Source organism: Leptosomus discolor, chromosome 3 (genome assembly GCF_034619465.1).
Source record: "Leptosomus discolor isolate bLepDis1 chromosome 3, bLepDis1.hap2, whole genome shotgun sequence".
Lineage (NCBI taxonomy): Eukaryota > Metazoa > Chordata > Aves > Leptosomiformes > Leptosomidae > Leptosomus > Leptosomus discolor.
In genome coordinates, this window is record NC_141393.1 from 43309725 (window position 1) to 43327491 (window position 17767).

The window sequence follows — 17767 nt, forward strand, 5'->3', positions numbered from 1 at the left end:
ATGTTTGTAATCTTTTCCAGTTACAACTGTACCGTTATCATGTGTCTTGAGTTCACTGATTATCTCGTGATCTATTTTGGAACAGGTATGCAGCAGATCACAAGAAATAAGTAAATATGAGTAATTACATAGTACGTGAACTATGATGGTTGAATTCGATACAGTTGATCATTTTGGGACATCATTCTCTACAGTGGGTTTTTTTGTGTTGTTTTTTAATGGGAGTTGAAAAGACATTTCTGCGTGCAGTCTTGATTTTCAAACTGCTAGACAGTTGCATTAGTTTGTAATCCAAAGTGGAGAGAAAAAAATAAATTTGTAACTTGAAAAGATTGCAAAAATGTAATATGTGCTGTTGCATGCTATCCTTTTGGAAGATTAAATTCCTGATATTTTAAAAGCTGATAATATTAAAATGTATTTAAAGTCATTTGATCTTCAAAAGAAATACTACATGACATCACAAGTTGTGGCAAAAGCAGTGGTAGCCTGTCTGCTTGCGGAACTGGCATCAGGAACTAACAAATTCAGGAAGGTCTAATGTGGCGTAAAGTAAATGAACTCCTAGATCATATCCCGTTCAATTTCTGGAAAAACTTAAATCTAAACACACGCATTGTTTGTATTATGCCTCATAGAAGAACTGAGATTCTGTGATTAATATTAATCACGGAATTAGGAGAATTCATGGGACGGCTGTTCTGTTCTAATTTCTTGTTTTGGGGAAGGAAGTAGTGCTAGAAAAGACAAAGAGTGGAAATTTTTTATGGAGGTGGAGGTAGTTTTATGATCAACACTGCGGGGAACGCTGCTGTTGAAGTGAATACGTGCACACTGGAGCTTTGTTTTCTGGAGTTTGAGCATCTTTTCACTCCAACTGTCTGTTGTGCACTTGTCTTATGGATTAATGGCAGAGAGAGTCACTTTTCTTCAAGGGATCAAGGTACAGGCTAGTGGCAAAATATTGTATGAGCGGCATTTGTGTTTTAAACTGGAATGGTGAAATAGATGTCAGCATGGTTTTGGGGGGTGCTGGGAATGCTGTGTATTCCTCGTGCTATTTGATTATAGCATTTACTCACCAGTTACTACAAAACTGTTCAATACAGTTCACTGATTAATGCTGCTGTTAAAAACATTTAAAGGTGATTATTTTCTTGTGTCATCTGAGAAGTTAGGACTAAAAGGTGCTATCATGTCCCAGCCTCACACACATTTTTGTAGTTTAGCCTACAAGGGATGTCTGGTTCAGCAGGCTCCCCAGAACACCCATTCTATCCTGCTGCCATGCATGGTCAACAAAGTCTTAACCAAGGAGTGACAAAATTCTTAAAAGACCAAAGACTGCAACTGCAATACTCCTTTGGAAGAAAGCAAGAGTGATTGAAACCATTGCCTTCTCTCAAAAAATACTGCAGTGTAGCTGGAGACAGGAGAGAGGGATTTCCTTCTGACCTCTAATGCTGAATTTAACCCTTAAGCAGGTGGACAGGACACACCAGCCAGGCCACTGATAAAATGGAACATTATGAGCCCCAATGCAGTTTGCCCTGCATGTTCTCTGGATGTGGTTAATCATCGGCACTCTACAGAATGGCAAAAGCAAGCACAAAAGCTGGGGGAAAAAAAATGAGCCAAATGATGCATCAAAGAAGTAAGAGAAAAACTTCTCCTTGCTCACCACAGATGGGTTGTGAAAGCCAACACATAGGATTATGTTACAGAGCACTCGACTCCTCTTAAAAATCATATGTATCAGAGAGGGGGATGTGCATCACACTCCTCAGAAATTCTTCTGCTTAGCTGGACGATCACTGTGCAGCCCCTTTCACACAAACTCTTGCCACTTCTTAAAAATGGTTTGGTTCCTTCGCTTCATGGTGCTTTCAGAATTCTAACTTGTGTTTCTAATTATTTTGTGATCAATTGGTGTCCACTTAATCTAAATCAAGGGGAGAAGAATTACCTTTCAAGCCATTTTCTCTATCATGCGTCAATTCTGTTGTCCTCCTCATTTAGTCAGCCACTAGATCTCCTCTTCCTATTCTGCAAAGAGATAAACAAGTTACTGCAGGTGGCTTTTTGCCTAGAACTGCTTTAATTCTTAACTTCAGGATATTAATACTTCACTGTCCAAATGTAGTGTTATTTCTGTGCCTTCTCCGCTTCCTGTTGCCTGCTTTCTGTATCTGCTCTTTGCTATTCATGTTCCATTTGTGGAAAGCCTTCTGTCTACCTAGGGCTGTATCTTGTTATTCCCATATTCCCGAAGTATTTCCTTCAGCAGCACTTCCCAGTTGGGGAGGCACACAGAGCTCAGTGGGAAAAGCTCCATGAAGAAGGAATAGGGATCTGCACTACTTTGAACGTAGCTCAGGAACAGCTGCATTGCAGCTGGCAGGAGGAAGAGCACCACTGATAAAATCACTTGGGGGGCAGGATGTGGATCAGTGTAATTTGGGACATGCTGCCCTGTGACCACTGCACTGCCAGTCTTGATCTCCAACTCTCGATGGAGCGAGCTGGCCTGCTTCTGCTCTCAGATACACTTACAGTCTCCTCAGCTTCTCAGTTCTGCCTCTTTCTTTTTTTGTTGACTTTTCAGTCTGAAACACACACTATAACTGAGGGAGCCTTATAGGCTTGTCTTGTGCTCCCCTTCCTGCTCAAGAAGGGATGGTGATGTGCTCCCCTCTGTCCTTTGGTAATTTCTGCTCGAGTGGCCATAAAAACAATTGGTAGCTTGCTACCCAAAGGGATGCTGCTTGCATATGGAGTATAACTGAGACATATGTACTAAAATAAAGGCAATCACCACATCTTGTGCTCTTAGGTGTAAGCACTCACTGAATTGTGAAAGGGTTTTTTTTTTTTTTTTGATTTGCAGCCTGCACCCGGTACATAGCAGTGAATGAGAGAGGCGAAGGGGCAATTGATGCTTTCCCTCAGGAGCATCATTATTAGGATGATACAGGTGGTCCAGCTCCTAGGTTCAAGCAGTGGGTCTGTATTGTAAACAAGTCTGTCTTGTAGCGCTCAGATTAGCGTTTGCTCCTCTGAAAAGCCTGCCACAAACACCTTATGAAATGGAGAAATGCATAAGATGAGTTGGGTTTCCTCCAGCTTCACTCTCCTCTGCTCCTGCCTCTTCTCTCAGGAAAGTGAAGTTACTCCAAAGCTGATGGGTCTTCCAGGCATTTTGTACTGAAATCTGTTTACATAATGTTCTTCTGGGGGCATGTCGGGGAGTTCATTTGCATCCTAGGCATGAGGATGTGTTTCAGTACTCTGGTATGAAACGATGACTCCTTCCTTTCTTAGCTGATGAGCATCACTGATAGAATGAGGTAGGGGAGAAAAACACTGAAACACAACTTTTGTGCCTTCTTGAATTTTCCCCATGGACTGTCTCTTCCTTCGTCAACAGTATTGCTGGTTGTGTTAAGTCTGCCATAGTTAACAGGAGCTGATGCGAGCTCACAAGCATGCAGGGATGACAGTATCCCTTGTCATCCCTGTGACATTTGTTTGCAAGCAGCTGTTTTTCCCCTCGCTGCTCCTTAGCCTTACCCAACTCTTCTCAAGACCCAAGTGTTGTCTTCAAGGGGTTTTGGTTGGCAGGAGAAATGTTTCTGTTTGAAGGTGTTAATTTTTAAACGCATGACCCTCATAGCCTTGAATCTCAGTGTTGAGAACTGTGAATTCAGATAAGGCCAAGCATATGTGTAGTTTGTGCACACTGTTACCCTGAATAAACCTTCACCAACTTGTTCAAAACTGAGGAAAAAATGTTATTGTCGTTCAGAGATGAGAACCTATTTGGAAATTTACTACTGGTTTGGACTGTCATACAAAACTGATGTGTAGGATTGGACTATTTGTTAAATTTATTCAAATTTTCTTATTCATAACAAGAAACTAGTGGCTTTCTTCTCAAGGTGTATTTAACAAATGCTGTCCTACTAGGAGAAGCAATCCATGTTTATCTCACCTCTTATCTATTCTTGCAGTTCTTCTGATGTATCCCTACATCTTAACTTCCCACCTGGGCCTTCCTCTAGAAAGAAAATCACAGATGGGAGCCCACTCTCCATACCATGATGTCGTCTGTCTTTCACGTGCCTGTCTTTCAGGTGCTTGTCTTTCAGGTTTCTTTTAAATTCTGGTGTTAAAATTTCCGCCGATGTTATGATAGAGTTCAAATGTAGAAATCTTCTTTTGTATTCACGTTAGTGAGTGCATTTCAGAATTTTACAGCTACTATGCAGACAAACAGTTTTATGATGCTCGCTCCGCAGCGATGTTCCTGAATATCCCCCCTCCTAGGTAGGCTCTTTGCAGAGAAAGAACAATTGTGTGCATTGTGAACAACTATTCTCTAATTCGCACCATTCTTTAATTTAAGTAACTTTTCTCTATAGATGAACCTAAACTTGTATCAAAGCCACTCTAAAACCCATCTGACTTCCTCATGGAAGTGTCTTTGAAGCAGTCACCTTTGGTAGTCCTCATCCCCCCCCAGTCAATCTGAACTGGCAGTGCACAGAGTGCTGGTCTGTATTTCACTCAGCCAGTAGAAGTTGCTGGGGTTTTTTTAAGAGTGGAAGAGTCAGCAAGTTTCACATGTGGTTGGCTGAATGTTGCTTTTTTTAAACTACATTAAGCTCTTGGCACGTGACTGCCGTTAGCTACATGCTGATCAGTGGAGCATGCTGCTGCCCAGTAAATGCAATGGCATGTGGCCGGACACACCCTTGAATGACACTTCATTGCCTGTGACAAAGCTCCAGGGTTTTCCTTTGCAAACAGAGGAAACAGAAGGGATGTTTGGACTGTATCAACTTTTAGAGAATCTTGAAAATCAACATCCAAAAACCCCTTCTTTTTCGGTTGCTCCATGCATCTAGCAGGTGCTGATGTGAGGTCTCTTCTGCATCTTGTTTCTTCTTGTTGCTTCTGCTGCTTCCACAGAATTCATGTGAACACTTTCGTGGACAACTTCTGTATTCCTACAGACCTCTCTCTTCTTGACATTTAATCTAGATTTTTCTTTGGTTTAATCTTATTTACAGCTACAGTACTATGGTATTTCACAGAATCATAGAATGTTGGGGGTTGGAAGGGACCTCGAAAGATCATCTAGTCCAACCCCCCTGCCAGAGCAGGACCACCTAGAGTAGGTCACACAGGAACACGTCCAGGCGGGTTTTGAATATCTCCAGAGAAGGAGACTCCACAACCTCTCTGGGCAGCCTGTTCCAGTGCTCTGTCACCCTCACAGTGAAAAAGTTTTCCCTTATGTTAATGTGGAACCTCCTGTGCTCCAGCTTGCACCTGTTGCCCCTTGACCTGTCATTGGCCATCACCGAGAAGAGCCCAGCTCCATCCTCCTGACACTCGCCCTTTACGTATTTATAAACATTAATGAGGTCACCCCTCAGTCTCCTCCAAGCTCAAGAGACCCAGCTCCCTCAGCCTTTCATCAGAAGGGAGATGTCCCACCCCCTTCATCATCTCTGTGGCTCTGTGCTGGACTCTTTCAAGCAGTTCCCTGTCCTTCTTGAACTGAGGGGCCCAGAACAGGACACACTATTCCAGATGCGGTCTCACCAGGGCAGAGGAGAGGGGGAGGAGAACCTCTCTCCACCTACCGACCACACCCCTTCTAAGACACCCCAGGATGCCATTGGCCTTCTTGGCCAGGAGGGCCCATTGCTGGCTCATGGTCATCCTGCTGCCCACCAGGACCCTCAGGTCCCTTTCCCCTACGCTACTCTCTAACAGCTCAGTCCCCAACCTACACTGGTACTTGGGGTTGTTCTTTCCCAGATGTAAGATACACTTGCCCTTGTTGTATTTCATTCAATTTCTCCCCGCCCAGCTCTCCAGCCTGGCTGGGTCCCACTGAATGGCAGCACGGCCTTCTGGTGTGTCAGCCACTCCTCCCGGTTTTGTGTCATCAGCAAACTTGCTGACAGTGCACTCTGTTTCCTCATCCAGGTCATTGATGTATATATTTCTTTGGTATGGATCTTGAAGTAGCTCTAAAGATGCTTAATGGTACATTTCAATCTCTGAATTTTCCTGAAACAGTAATTCAGGTTCTCTGTCATGTTCAGAGTTTGGAAGAAGTTACTGTCTCTAACTTGTAGTCATAATTTGACTGTGGTATATATTTAATTGGGTTAGCATGAAAAAATAATTGCTGCCTAGTTTTTTAGTAGTGTGTCAGCTCAATTCCTACTGACTCATTGAAAACTTACTGACATTGTAATGCTGAATCTGTGATGCACAAGTAGGTTTTTAAACATGGTGTTGATTTGGGACTGGAAGTCATGACAATTTCTTTTATGGGCTGCTATAACCCCAAGTGATTTATATGTTTTTGAAACACACCATCATGAGCTTTGCAGAAGGAGGCTTTGCAGGAGGCTTGCTTCCCTGGCTTTGATAACTTGCTATTTGCATATGCAATCAGAGGTATGTATTGTATAATTAATGTAATTTGGTTACACTGTGGTTTGCTGTCCTTGGCTATGTATCATTGAGGCTGTCTGGAATCAAATAACTAAATGTTAAGTGAGAGCTGGTCTGGTAGAATATTTGCAGACAGATTAGACAAGCCCAGCTCTTCCTTGCAGTGATATAATTGATAGCAAATGAGACAAGTAATGTTGTTTAGATTTTTTTATTTAAAACAGATCTCATCTCAGATGTTACAGGAATAAACACATGGGAGAAGTCTGGAACTGCCAGCAGCTGTGAGCCTCAGCCACTAGCTAAAAAAGCTTGAGGGACTGCAACAAATTTGAGTGATGTGTATAAAACAGAACCACCCCAAGCTGTATAAAAATGTTTCTCTGCTGAGCTTAATTTTTAGTTGGCAAATAAATACTATGCAAGCTTAGGTATGTGAAGGTTTAAGAATACTGAGAGCAAATTACTAAACTTGTAATCACACAGATCCTCGCTGGGCAATGGCAAACACAGGGGTATCCATGAAAACTTCAGATGACTCTCACATGTTTGCATCAGGATGCAGTGCCAATTACATGAGCACACATTATCTTTATTCTGATGTGGTATCTCTGGACACCAAATGTACAGTTCTGAGTCCTCGGAAAAACATCATCTCTCACTGTTTCACATTGTTCATTCAAAGTGACTGTATGCTTTTGAAGTCATGTTCTTGATGTGTCAGTTCCCCGTCTATACAGTGGAAATGACACCTCTTCACAAAGGTCTTGTGAAGAGGGATTAAAGTTTGGAAAGTGCTCCAGTGATTTGCAAAGGCTACTATAGTGATTTGCAAAGGCTACTATAGTGATTTGCCAGAGAAATGTCAAAATGGGGAACGGTCCTCCTGCATTTGGAGCAAGGTGTCCATAAACACATATAGGAGAAAAAGGAATTGAACTGCTGCTCGGTTTTAGCATCCTCCTATCAAGTGAAATGAGACAGGAATCCTCTGGGAAAAAATAGTGGATATTTATTCTGACTGAAGCTAGTCCCACAGTTACTTTTTATCCTCAGTCCTGAGCTCATCTGCCCTCAAATTATAGGATGTATTTCCAGGAATAGATTCAATATATATGTAGTTTAGAGACACAAATGCTGCCAGAATTGGCTGCTCTGTGCAGCAACAAGAGGCAGAGTTTCATCTGACTCCTGCCTTAACAGGTCCAGAGGTAATCGAGTCTCTTTAACAGTCACCGTCAAAAGGAAGATGAAAAGCAGCATCTATCACAGCCATGGAGAGCCGGGCGTTCTTGCTCTTTTCCCTCTCTGAAAATGTGATTGCGTGTTCGTGGAGAGGAACATCTTGGAGAAAAACACACTTTTATAAAGCAGACCAAAAGAATGAATGTACGTGTCATCAAAAATGAATTTATGTATAATCTAAAAACCTGCTAGCTGTTTGAAATAGCCTTTTGGGTCAATTTTACTTAAAGAAATGGGTACCTCACTGGAAAACAAAAAATAAATGAGAGATTTCAGCCTGTGATATCTGTAGAAGCATCTTGAGGACAAAGCTGCTGACCCCAGTTGTCTGTAACAGTATCTCCCACCCCTGTGCACCTCCGGCCCATCAGCAACACGTCAGCCACAGTCCTGGGAGGTCACTTGCAGTGCTGACGGTTGTGGTGACACATGAAAGAGCACAGACCAGCGCTGCGAGGTGCCCGCGGGGTGAGCAGAGGTAACACAAAAGCATCCACAGGCAGCCCCTGCCTTTCCTCACCGTCCCTGGGGGCCAGGGTAGCGCCTGCTCCTTCCCTCCCGCGGCATCACACGCTTCGTCGGTGCCGACCTGCAGCTTGGAAAGGCTGGTGTGCTGTCTAGACAAGGAGAGGATAAAAGGCTGCTTTTTAGTTTGTTTTCTAAATGTTTTCAAATGTCACATATGCTTTGTGTACTCAGAGTTTAATATCAGCAAGCCGGCTGTGGTTGCCCCCGAGGCGGTTTGTTTGTGGATGAGGTTGTAATTGCTGTGAGTGCGATGCGAGTCTGTGAAATGACTTTAATATTGTCTGCACTGTTGGTGTCGCTCGGTCCATAGCTCCAGTGCAAGGCAAAGCAGATAGCTGAGGCCATAAGCTAGAGAAACCCAGTGCTCACATTAGCCTGGACTGTTCCCTAGCCTGCCTTCACCTCTGAGTGAGAGTAGATGGGGCAGGTGCAGTGCTGTGCAAATGAGCATGTCATGTCGTGTATGTGCACATGCTAATGAACCCTCCAGTCTACAGAAATGCACAGCTGGAAGTATGATCGATGGCTTTGTGCAGAGCGCGGGGTGGTGTGCCCGATGCGCTGGAGGCTGGCCGTGGCCGCGCTGCATGCTGTCTGCTTGCACGGCACAGTTTTGCTGCATGTACCTGGCCAGTGCCCCATCAGCCCAGGCATGCGTTTGTCATGTTTCTGAAGGACAGGCTTGCTAACCAGTAGGCTGAACAAAACCACTCCTCTCCAAAAGTCATCTTCCAACTCATCTTCCTGTGGGCGAAGCACTTACAGATTTCTAGGTGCTGCCATAGCCAATATCCACTTGCGGACGAAGCAGTGCTCTGGCGCTTGCTCCTACTATATGAGTCGGCGGGGCTGTAGCAGCTGGAGTAGAAACTTCCCCTTTCCTTTGATGACAGGTTTTAAATGCCGGTAGCTATCAGTTTGTTCAGTTGTCAGGCTCAGGCCAAACTGATCCCTGGTGGTTTTAATTGAAGCTTCATGGAAATGAGTCCCATGAAAACAGTGAGGTGAGAGAGGCAAAAAGCAGCGCAAACAGGAGGACATAAGAGAGAAGACTTTGTTCTTGTGTCCCCAGAGCAGCCCAGCGTGATCTGGGAACAGTGTGGTGTCCACAGCTAGGAAAACAGCACCTCTCTGTCTTTGAACTTCCCTGACCTCTTACGTTATTTCAGTCTCATTCCCTGGAGTTCAAGGTACTGGCTGTGCTTCAGGAATTCGCAAGCATAAACACTCATCAGCGTGGCTGGCACTACGATGAGATGAAAAGGGAGTTGAGACAGAATAAAACACATCCAAAAGCCAAACAAAAAGTGTACAGGGTTTGTAAACAGAGCATGTAGAACTTCCCCAGCGCTGCCCAGAGTGCCCACTTCCTTCCGCTCTCCCTTCCCTCCCAGGCCCAAGGCTCTTTCAAAGCCGTATGAGGCTTCTCTCATAACTTTAATGCAGCATATAAATTAGGGACATTTTCACTTAAGGCAAGGCAACTAGTTAGTAGGAAATTCCAAGCTGCTGCTTTTGCTGCAAGTGTAGTTTTTCCATAGCCTGACTATAAATCTATTTTTTTTTCAATCCCTTCCTGTTCCTTGTGTGCATGGGGAACCATGCTGTGCTGAGCTAGACTGCATGCCGATGGCACATTGCTGCCTGCTCATGCACTGGGACTGCACTTTTTTTAAATTGCATCTGTCCTCCAGTTCTAAAAAAACTCTTTGGATTTGGTGCTCCTGAAGAATGTGCTGTGTCATGAAAACTGGCGGCACCAAAGCGAGAAGTCTGACTTGGGGAAAATCTCCAATCTAAATTCTGCTCATTTGTTTTCCCTCTGCCTTTGGGATGAGGTTATTGCACTGAATGTGATATAACCCAATTTACAGTCTCACAAAGGACTTCTAGGCCTAGATTGGCTCCTGGGTTTTGGGACATGTTGGCAGTGCTACCATTCTGGCACTGAACTATCTGGAACGTGTTACATGTTTGACGGTTGGACTTGATGATCTTAGAGGTCTTTTCCAACCTTTGTGATTCTATATGGAGAAGTGTTGAAGTGCACAGGTGACCACGTCTGCGTCTTTTGTGCCGAATATCTTATGCAAAGTCAGTCTCACTTATCCTGGTGCAGCTATACACCCAGTAGACCCTTCTTCTTTCCTCTGCTTCACCATCCTATCTTTCCTGGTAGCAGGAGCAGAAGAACAGGCTGTTACCATGCCCCAGACGTTGTTTCTGGATGCATACACTCTGTGTACAGTGCGCACGAAGTGCTGTCCAGCCTTGTCAAAGCACAGCCTTTGCAGACTGTAACTGAAGAGCACCGGCTGCTCTCTTGCTTGCATCGGCCAGTCAGCCCGTGTATCGCTGCAGAGGCTGTCCAGGAGCGGCAATAAGCATTCTTTGGGTTTTTATCTTATGCTTTTCCTCTGCCTGTGAAACATCTGGAGGTAATTAAATCCACATTTCAGCCTGTCTCTTGAGCGGTGAGCAGACACATATGGAACAACATGTGCTACATACAACCAGCTGCAGTTCCTGTAGCAGCTGCTAAATCCATCATGTGCCATTCCCTGTCACTTGCAAGCCTCTCCCTGCCGCACATGGTGGAGCCCCAGGGACCTTCCTGAGGCTGTGGGTGTGCAAGTGGAGCTGCACCTCTCCTCTTCAGCTCCTCCTGGGACTGACATCCTGGACTGGCTCCTCTATAGCCTTCAAAATCGGTGCTGGCCCCATTTTCTGGCTGCTCAAATGTACATTCTGAAGTAGACTCAACCAAGCCGTTGGCTGCTTTTGCACCCAGCTGAGGAATGCTGATCTGTCCCCTACCCTTCTCCTAGGCCACTGCTGTCTCCTACCACTCCCTTGCTTGCTACGCTGCGTGGCTATATTGCTATCAACCACCAACACGAGTTTGGTCTCCCTAATTTTGTGTCCCATCTAGAAAAGTACACCAAGCACAGGTAATTTCACCCTTTGGTGATGCTGTATTTAAACTACATTTTTACTAAAGCTGGAATCACCTTGGTAGAGATTTACCTGTGTGAAGTCTCCTCGGTTCTTGACACTCCACCTTGAAACAAAGATGATTCTGTAGCACCTAAGAACGAGAGACTGTTTCTTTTGGTTTTGTCTTCTCTGGATCCTTTTAACATGGCTAAGTTTCTTTATCCTTTCTCCTGCCCTGTTAAGGACCATGTGCCCTCAGGAGCACTTTATACACACGAAGGCCAGGGCTGGACCAACTGTTGTCATCTCCTTCATTTAGCTGGCTGTGCCACTGCAAAGCAAATGGGTAGGTCCTGTCCTAAAGTACTCAAGGAAATGGTTGCTCAGGCCCATGTTCCAGGGCCATATGGGAACTACTGGGCAGGAAAATGGAAAAGGTTGAAGAAGGGATTGAATGCATGTGAATTGTGCTGGTTTTAGACTTGGAAAGTATGTGATTGATTGTGCTTGTAACCATGGCTCTGTTGCAACTGGTTTCTAATGTGAGGGTACCTGATAGGCACGAAATTGTCATAGGGAAGGCAGAGAAGAGAAAACTGCACGTGCAAGAGGAAGCCACTAGATAGGGAAGCATCTCCAGAAACATCTGGCAGTGCTTTGCAAATGAGGGTGGTTGTCTCACCTTCTGACAAGGCGAGTGCTCTTTCCCAGGCCAGTGGCAGAGCTGCCAGAAGCTGGAGCTGCGCCCACAGCCAGCCGCTCCACTTGGGCTGGTGAGTCATGACATGGGGGGAGGAAGCCTGTAGTGAAACACGTATGGGGTAGGACACTGTCCTTGTGTGCTGCTGTTGGCCTGGCACACCCAAGCGCCACAGTTGTGTGCCTGCCTCCAAGCAGCAATTATCTGCCTCGTGTTTGGTTCATCAGAGGCAAGCCACCACAGCCCCCTGTCTTCCAGTAGCAGTACAAGCATAAGCTGGGCATAGAGCAAGTGTTGCAGGGTGCCATCTCTCTGTGCTCACATGGCCAAAGATAAAATTTGGGATGCTAACCTTTCAAATTCATCAACTGACCAAAATGTGACTAGTTCCCAGTCACAAGACACAATAAAAGCCTCAGGAGAAAGAAGTTACATGATACCTCGTTGTCTACCTTAGTGACTTGAAGATGCCGTGTCAGGATGACAGCAGCAAGCTGCCATATTCACCATGCCCAAAAAGAAAATGGGGTCCTTTTTTGGAAGTCCACTACAAAGAACCCATTGGGAAGAAAATGGTAGTTCAGTGAAGAAGTATATCCATGCTTAAAATACTTAAGTTTTTCAAGGGAAGAAGAAAGATCAGCTGAAGGAACATTCCTAGCACCGATGTGTTGTTCACAAGCACTCACTGCTTGTCTTTCACCTGTGGGGCCAACCCAGGCTCAGCAGGGTGAACAAAGCAAGGGGCTTTCCCTGCGAGATGGCCACTGAGGCTGCCTAGTGCCCATCTGCTAGTGACCCCTGTCAGCGGTGTCTTTGACAATTTGAAAGGCTAACAATGTTTATGTTTATTCTGGAGATCTTTTGGTATCTGACCCCAGTCTTGTACCAGTGAGGGAGTGTTCCCCTGCGGGTAAATTGATTCTTTAACCCTTTGATTTTCTAGCTGGAGAGATAGAGCAGCTTAGTTGAAGCAAGAGCCTCCACAGAACAGGGAAAGCAGAGTTTTCTCCAGTCTATATCCCTGAAACATGCACCTGCCTTTAATTAGTGGTAAATTCAGTTGTTTCAATTAGGTTTCACTCCATAAGTGAACAGTCAGTACAGTGCTCTGCCAGTGCTGAGGCAGCTGGTAACTAGAGGTATCAGAAGGGCAGCTGCACATTACCCCTGCACACAGGCAGGAGAGAAACAAGTCTCTCCCTTACTGGAGCCAGTAGGTCTGGCTGCAGCAGCAGTTTCTTGTCCTTCCACAATTACTTCTTGGAAACAGCAATGCCAAGTTACATTCAGAACAAAAATCCTTCGACCTGCCAAGGGCAAATTAAGTTTCTGTGCCTGCCCTGTACAGCCAGGAGGGCTGGCTTGCATCCGTCAGCAGCACTAACACTCCAGAATCAACAAGAGCTGGAAGCTGGGAAGGGAAAGTCACCAAATGCCCTTTTCTCCAAGCAAAGAGAGTCAGGGGGTGTCTTCCAGTAGTTCCAGCAGCAAGGTGGTGGTTTTCAAAAAAAACCAAACAAACAACAAAAACCCCACCCCAAACCCATAGGAACTACCACAGCATTACCAGCTAAGGTTTCACTTTGTTTTTAAAAACAAACAAAAACATTAAAAAAGAAGGATCAGTTTGAACTTTAAGTCAGTAATGAAAGAGACTGACACCAAAACGCAGACAATCTTTGCCAGTTTGTTTTATTACTGGACACAGCACAGGACCACTTCATATACATACAAGCCACAGTAACACAAACAGTTCCTTACCCTCCGTCATAATAAACCCACAAGGCATTTGGGAGGAGCCAAGTGTCCTAGTGGTCAGCTCTCAAGAACTGCAGTTGCAGTAGCAGCTGTTTTCTTACAAAATACGATGGGTTTTCATGCTGTTTGTATGTGAAGCTGGGAAGTCTGAGCTTGCAGCAGTGCCTCTGCTTAACACGATGAAGGCAGGCCCCTCAGCAGCTCCAAGGCTCCTACGTATGCTCAGCCACGGCCCTCTGCAGTCAAATCCAAGCATACCAGCCAGCCACCCCGGCATGGAACTAGAACTCTCAAACACTTCGTCTGAACCCCACATTAGCCTGAAGCACCAGAGGTTTATCCAGCCCGGGGCCAGTTAAAACGCTGCTGCATCCAGACAGCCTCCCTGTGGACAGCACAGACTTCCCACACGGGCAGGGCCACTTCTTACAGTCAGTTAAGTCTGTAGCAGCACAAGGTCAGTGAAGCTTGAAGAAAAGCTTCTGCCAAAGCAGCCTTAGCTCCCCAGAAAACCAATTTAAAACTAGAAGGCACAAAGTTGAATGTGGGCTGCATACCACTGTGGCACGTGAGCAGTTCAGATACCCCGCCCATGGGGAAATACAACCCGTAATAAAATACTACATTTTTAGAAAGTAAGTGCATTACTGTGATCCTTCACAACTTAAGTAGGATCCACAAAAGCCTACAGAGGCCAGTTCACTTAATATTGCACAGAAGTCCTGAAATTTAGTGTCAGGTCATTGTCCTGGAGGTGGGACACGGTGGGGAAAAAAGGTCTTATTTGGCAGAACCTGCCCAAGTCTCCACCACCACACAAACAGCTTTTTGCCAATGTGAGGTAGAATAACATATATACCACTTAAACCCAGTCAAGTCCTGCTCAACTAGTCTTCAAAGAAAGTTAAAAAAAAAAAAAAGAAAAAAGTGCACAGAATAGATGAGCCTCTTTCTTCTCCAAAGGAAGCGAGTGCTTCAGGTTTGACCCCTGGAAGCTTTACAGAGCAAAGTTCCAGTGAAGATCCCTGCTCCCCACCTGGAAAGCAGTGATGGCTATTGTGATGCTACAGGTAAGTAGTGTAACAGGTACTAATTGCAAGTCCTATAGCAAGCATGCCTCCCTCCCTCCCCTACTACTTGCTAATTCTCCCTTTACTCATTCAGTCCAGTCTATTTTATCAGAGTTAAGATTGTCCCCACTGCTTTCTCCCGTATGTCCCTTCTGCTGGGACCCTGCAAAAAAGTTTTCTATTTCAACTCTTACACTTCTGAGGGACACTTGTAGGTTCTTCTAGAGACTCCTCTGTGTAGTACAGGCACGGAAGGATGGACGTAAGAGCCTCTTCAATGGAGAAGAGATGTTTATCCTCTGCTTGAGGACAGAAGTAGCGCATAAAGTCTGCCAGTCTCAGCAAGTACTCAATGTTATGGCCAGCACAACCACTTGAGACAATGATTTGAGCTGCAATGTCTTCTTCAGATGCTGGGCCAAGGTAAGAAGGGTTCTGGGGTGTTGCAATGTAAACAAGAGCCAGGATGGGTTCCTCTGCATCCTTCTCCTGAGGGTGGAACTTCACCAACTTGGTGTCATAGCCTCCCAGGACAGCTTCTCGCATGTTGAGATACTGGAGCGATGCAGCAATTTGTTCCCCACGGACTTCATAGGCTACACCCCACGTGCATGCCTAAAAGCCAAGGAGCAAGGTGGTTATGGGATGCTGTTAACCGCAGCGGACGCATTCTCTAACATTTCGAAGCGAGCCTGCCTTGCTTGGGGGTCTCTGCACAGCTGTTAACAGGGCAGGGGAGGAGAACACGCACCCACACCCTCCTCCCCGATCCCGGGAGAGCAGAAAAGCCCTCGGCTGCCGACATCAGTGTCCAGCTGCCGATGTGGGCACCCCTACCCAGGCCAACTCTCCCCCCGGTACTCACCCCGCAGTCCTCCAACAGCGTCACCACCCGGCCGGGCTGTGAGAAAGAGGCAAGGGGAAGCCATTAGAAGCCGGGCCGGCGCCGACGGCCACCCCATCGCCCCCTCCCCGATGGCCGCCCCACTGCCCTTACCATCCTCTCGCTGCCGCGGTGGAAGGTGTCGCCCTGCCAGAAGCGGCGGCTGTAGCCGCGGATGAAGCCCACCTTACGCGACGTGAACTCGAAGCCCGGCCTCCACACCAGCGAGCCGTATCCGAAGATCCACACCGGCGGCGTCAGCTTCGTCTCCGCGCCCTCCGCCGGGGAGGGGAAGAGGAGGGGCGGGGGGCACGGCGGGGCCAGCGGCTCCCCAAGCCAGTCCGGGCACTCCTCGGGGCGCTGCGGGTCGCGCTTCATGGCGGCGGCGCTGAGGGGGTGCGGGCGCGAGGCTCGGCGCCAGGAGCTCCTGGGGCGGCACACGCCGCCGCGGCGCTTTAAAGGACGGCCGGGCCGCCCAGCCCCGCCCCCTCTCGCGCGGGGCGGTGCGGCTCGCGCCGGGTGATGCAACGAGGGCGGGATGTTTCGCCGCGCCGCGCGTGGGGCAAAGCGGGGCGCGGGTTGCGTCAGGGGAGGCGGGGGTCGGCGGCGGCGGCCGTTACCCTGAGCCCGCACGCGGGGCGGGGCTGACCGGCGTGAGGAGACCCCGGCCCGGCCCGCTGGCCGGGGCTGGGGCGGGGCGGGAGGCGCCTGTGGCGGAAGACGGGGCCCAGTGGGAGCTGAGCGGTCGGGTTGTACTGTCAGCGCTCGGGGAGAGCCGCTGAGGGAGCGACTCCCGCCTGGCGATCCCAGGGGTTCACCTGCTGTCACACCTCTGCCCGCAGGGGTGAGCCCCGGCGAGGCTGCCCGGCCGGTGCCGCCGTCCCGGGACGGATGGAGCAGGCCGCGCCGTGCCCAGAAGGGAGAAGCTGGGGTGGAACGGGCGAGCAAGCCCTCCCCAGGAGCCCGCACTGCGCTCCCGGGCTTGGCTTCGCCCAAGAACTTGAGGCTGCTGCGTTGGAAAACCGAGCAGTTAGTATTAAACGGGTGAACCGACAGCTCCTGACGTCAACAGGGCTGAGGCGTAAGGCATGTAAGTGAAACAGAGCAATAAAATCCACACAAATGCAAGGAAACGGTGCTGAATCCAGCCAGATGAGTGCATTTTCCCTTGCACTGGAGCTGGAGCGTGGGCTTGTAGATGGGTCCAAGAGCTGTTGGCCTATGAGATGGTGACCCAGCTGTAAATCAGCTTTAAGCAGGTTTTGATGGCTAAAGAGGTGGGCTGTGGTTACAAAGTTGTTCATTTTGGTAGAGAGAAAGGGGGCAAAGAACGAGAAGCAAAACCACTGAGATATTTTTATAGAAGTATTTCTCATTATTGTTCTTGTCATCTGCATCTAATCACTCCGAACAGTCTATTTACAGTCTTTTCTTTAGTTTCCTCTTGGGTCCCATCCAACCTTTCCATTCCCCTTAACAGGGTGTTGCAGCTACAACGCACGCAGATGGCTGCAGATGCTCCCTGTGCCTTGACACATTCACCATGGGTGACATGGCTCTCGCATCTGTCCCGCTGTGCCTTACACAGTGTGCCCTCCTCCCCTGCCCTGCATGACTGACTCTCTGATGTGTCACCTTGGATGACCCTTCACAAGGTCAGCCTTAACGGTGTCCAAAGCTTCTTAATTTTCCTCTCCACTTGCGCTTTCCCCAGTCACCTTCTCTGTCTTACTCAGGCTCAAAGGTATGGGGTCGGCACTGCGTCCTCCCAGCCCTTCACGCCGCACGCCCGTGCTGTTACAGGCTTGCAGCCTCTTATTCCTTCCCCACCAGTCCCTTAGCCATGCAGTTTGTCAGGGCTCAAATAACGTGGCCTTTCAATCAAATGAAACCAGTTTCTTCTGGGAATTAAACCAGCCTTCTGTGTTCCTTTGCAGAAAACATGTATTTTTTGATATTTAGTTCTTTATTTTTTTTCCTGCTAAAATCAAGGAAATTTGAGCAAAACTCCAATATGTAGTTAATAAAAGCGTTAAAACATTTGGCTGTAGCTGCATCATCCATATCAAGCAAGGGCACAAACAGTGACAGACAAATCAGTGTCTAAAAGATAAGCTGAAGAAGCTCTTGCTAGGTTCTGGTCCTAGTGATACCAGTAAAAAAAAA

The 17767-nt window shown here is 47.1% G+C and overlaps 1 protein-coding gene across 1 annotated transcript; it reads right to left on the reverse strand.

Annotated features, from left to right (window-relative positions):
- Positions 1-14790: 14790 nt before the first annotated feature.
- On the reverse strand, positions 14791-15979 carry CHAC1 (ChaC glutathione specific gamma-glutamylcyclotransferase 1). Its single transcript, XM_086462952.1, has 3 exons — positions 15716-15979; positions 15584-15619; positions 14791-15333 (listed from the first exon to the last, which is right to left on the reverse strand). The coding sequence occupies exons 1-3, from the start codon at positions 15977-15979 to the stop codon at positions 14902-14904; spliced, it is 732 nt and encodes a 243-aa protein (XP_086319078.1). The 3' UTR covers positions 14791-14901.
- Positions 15980-17767: the final 1788 nt, after the last annotated feature.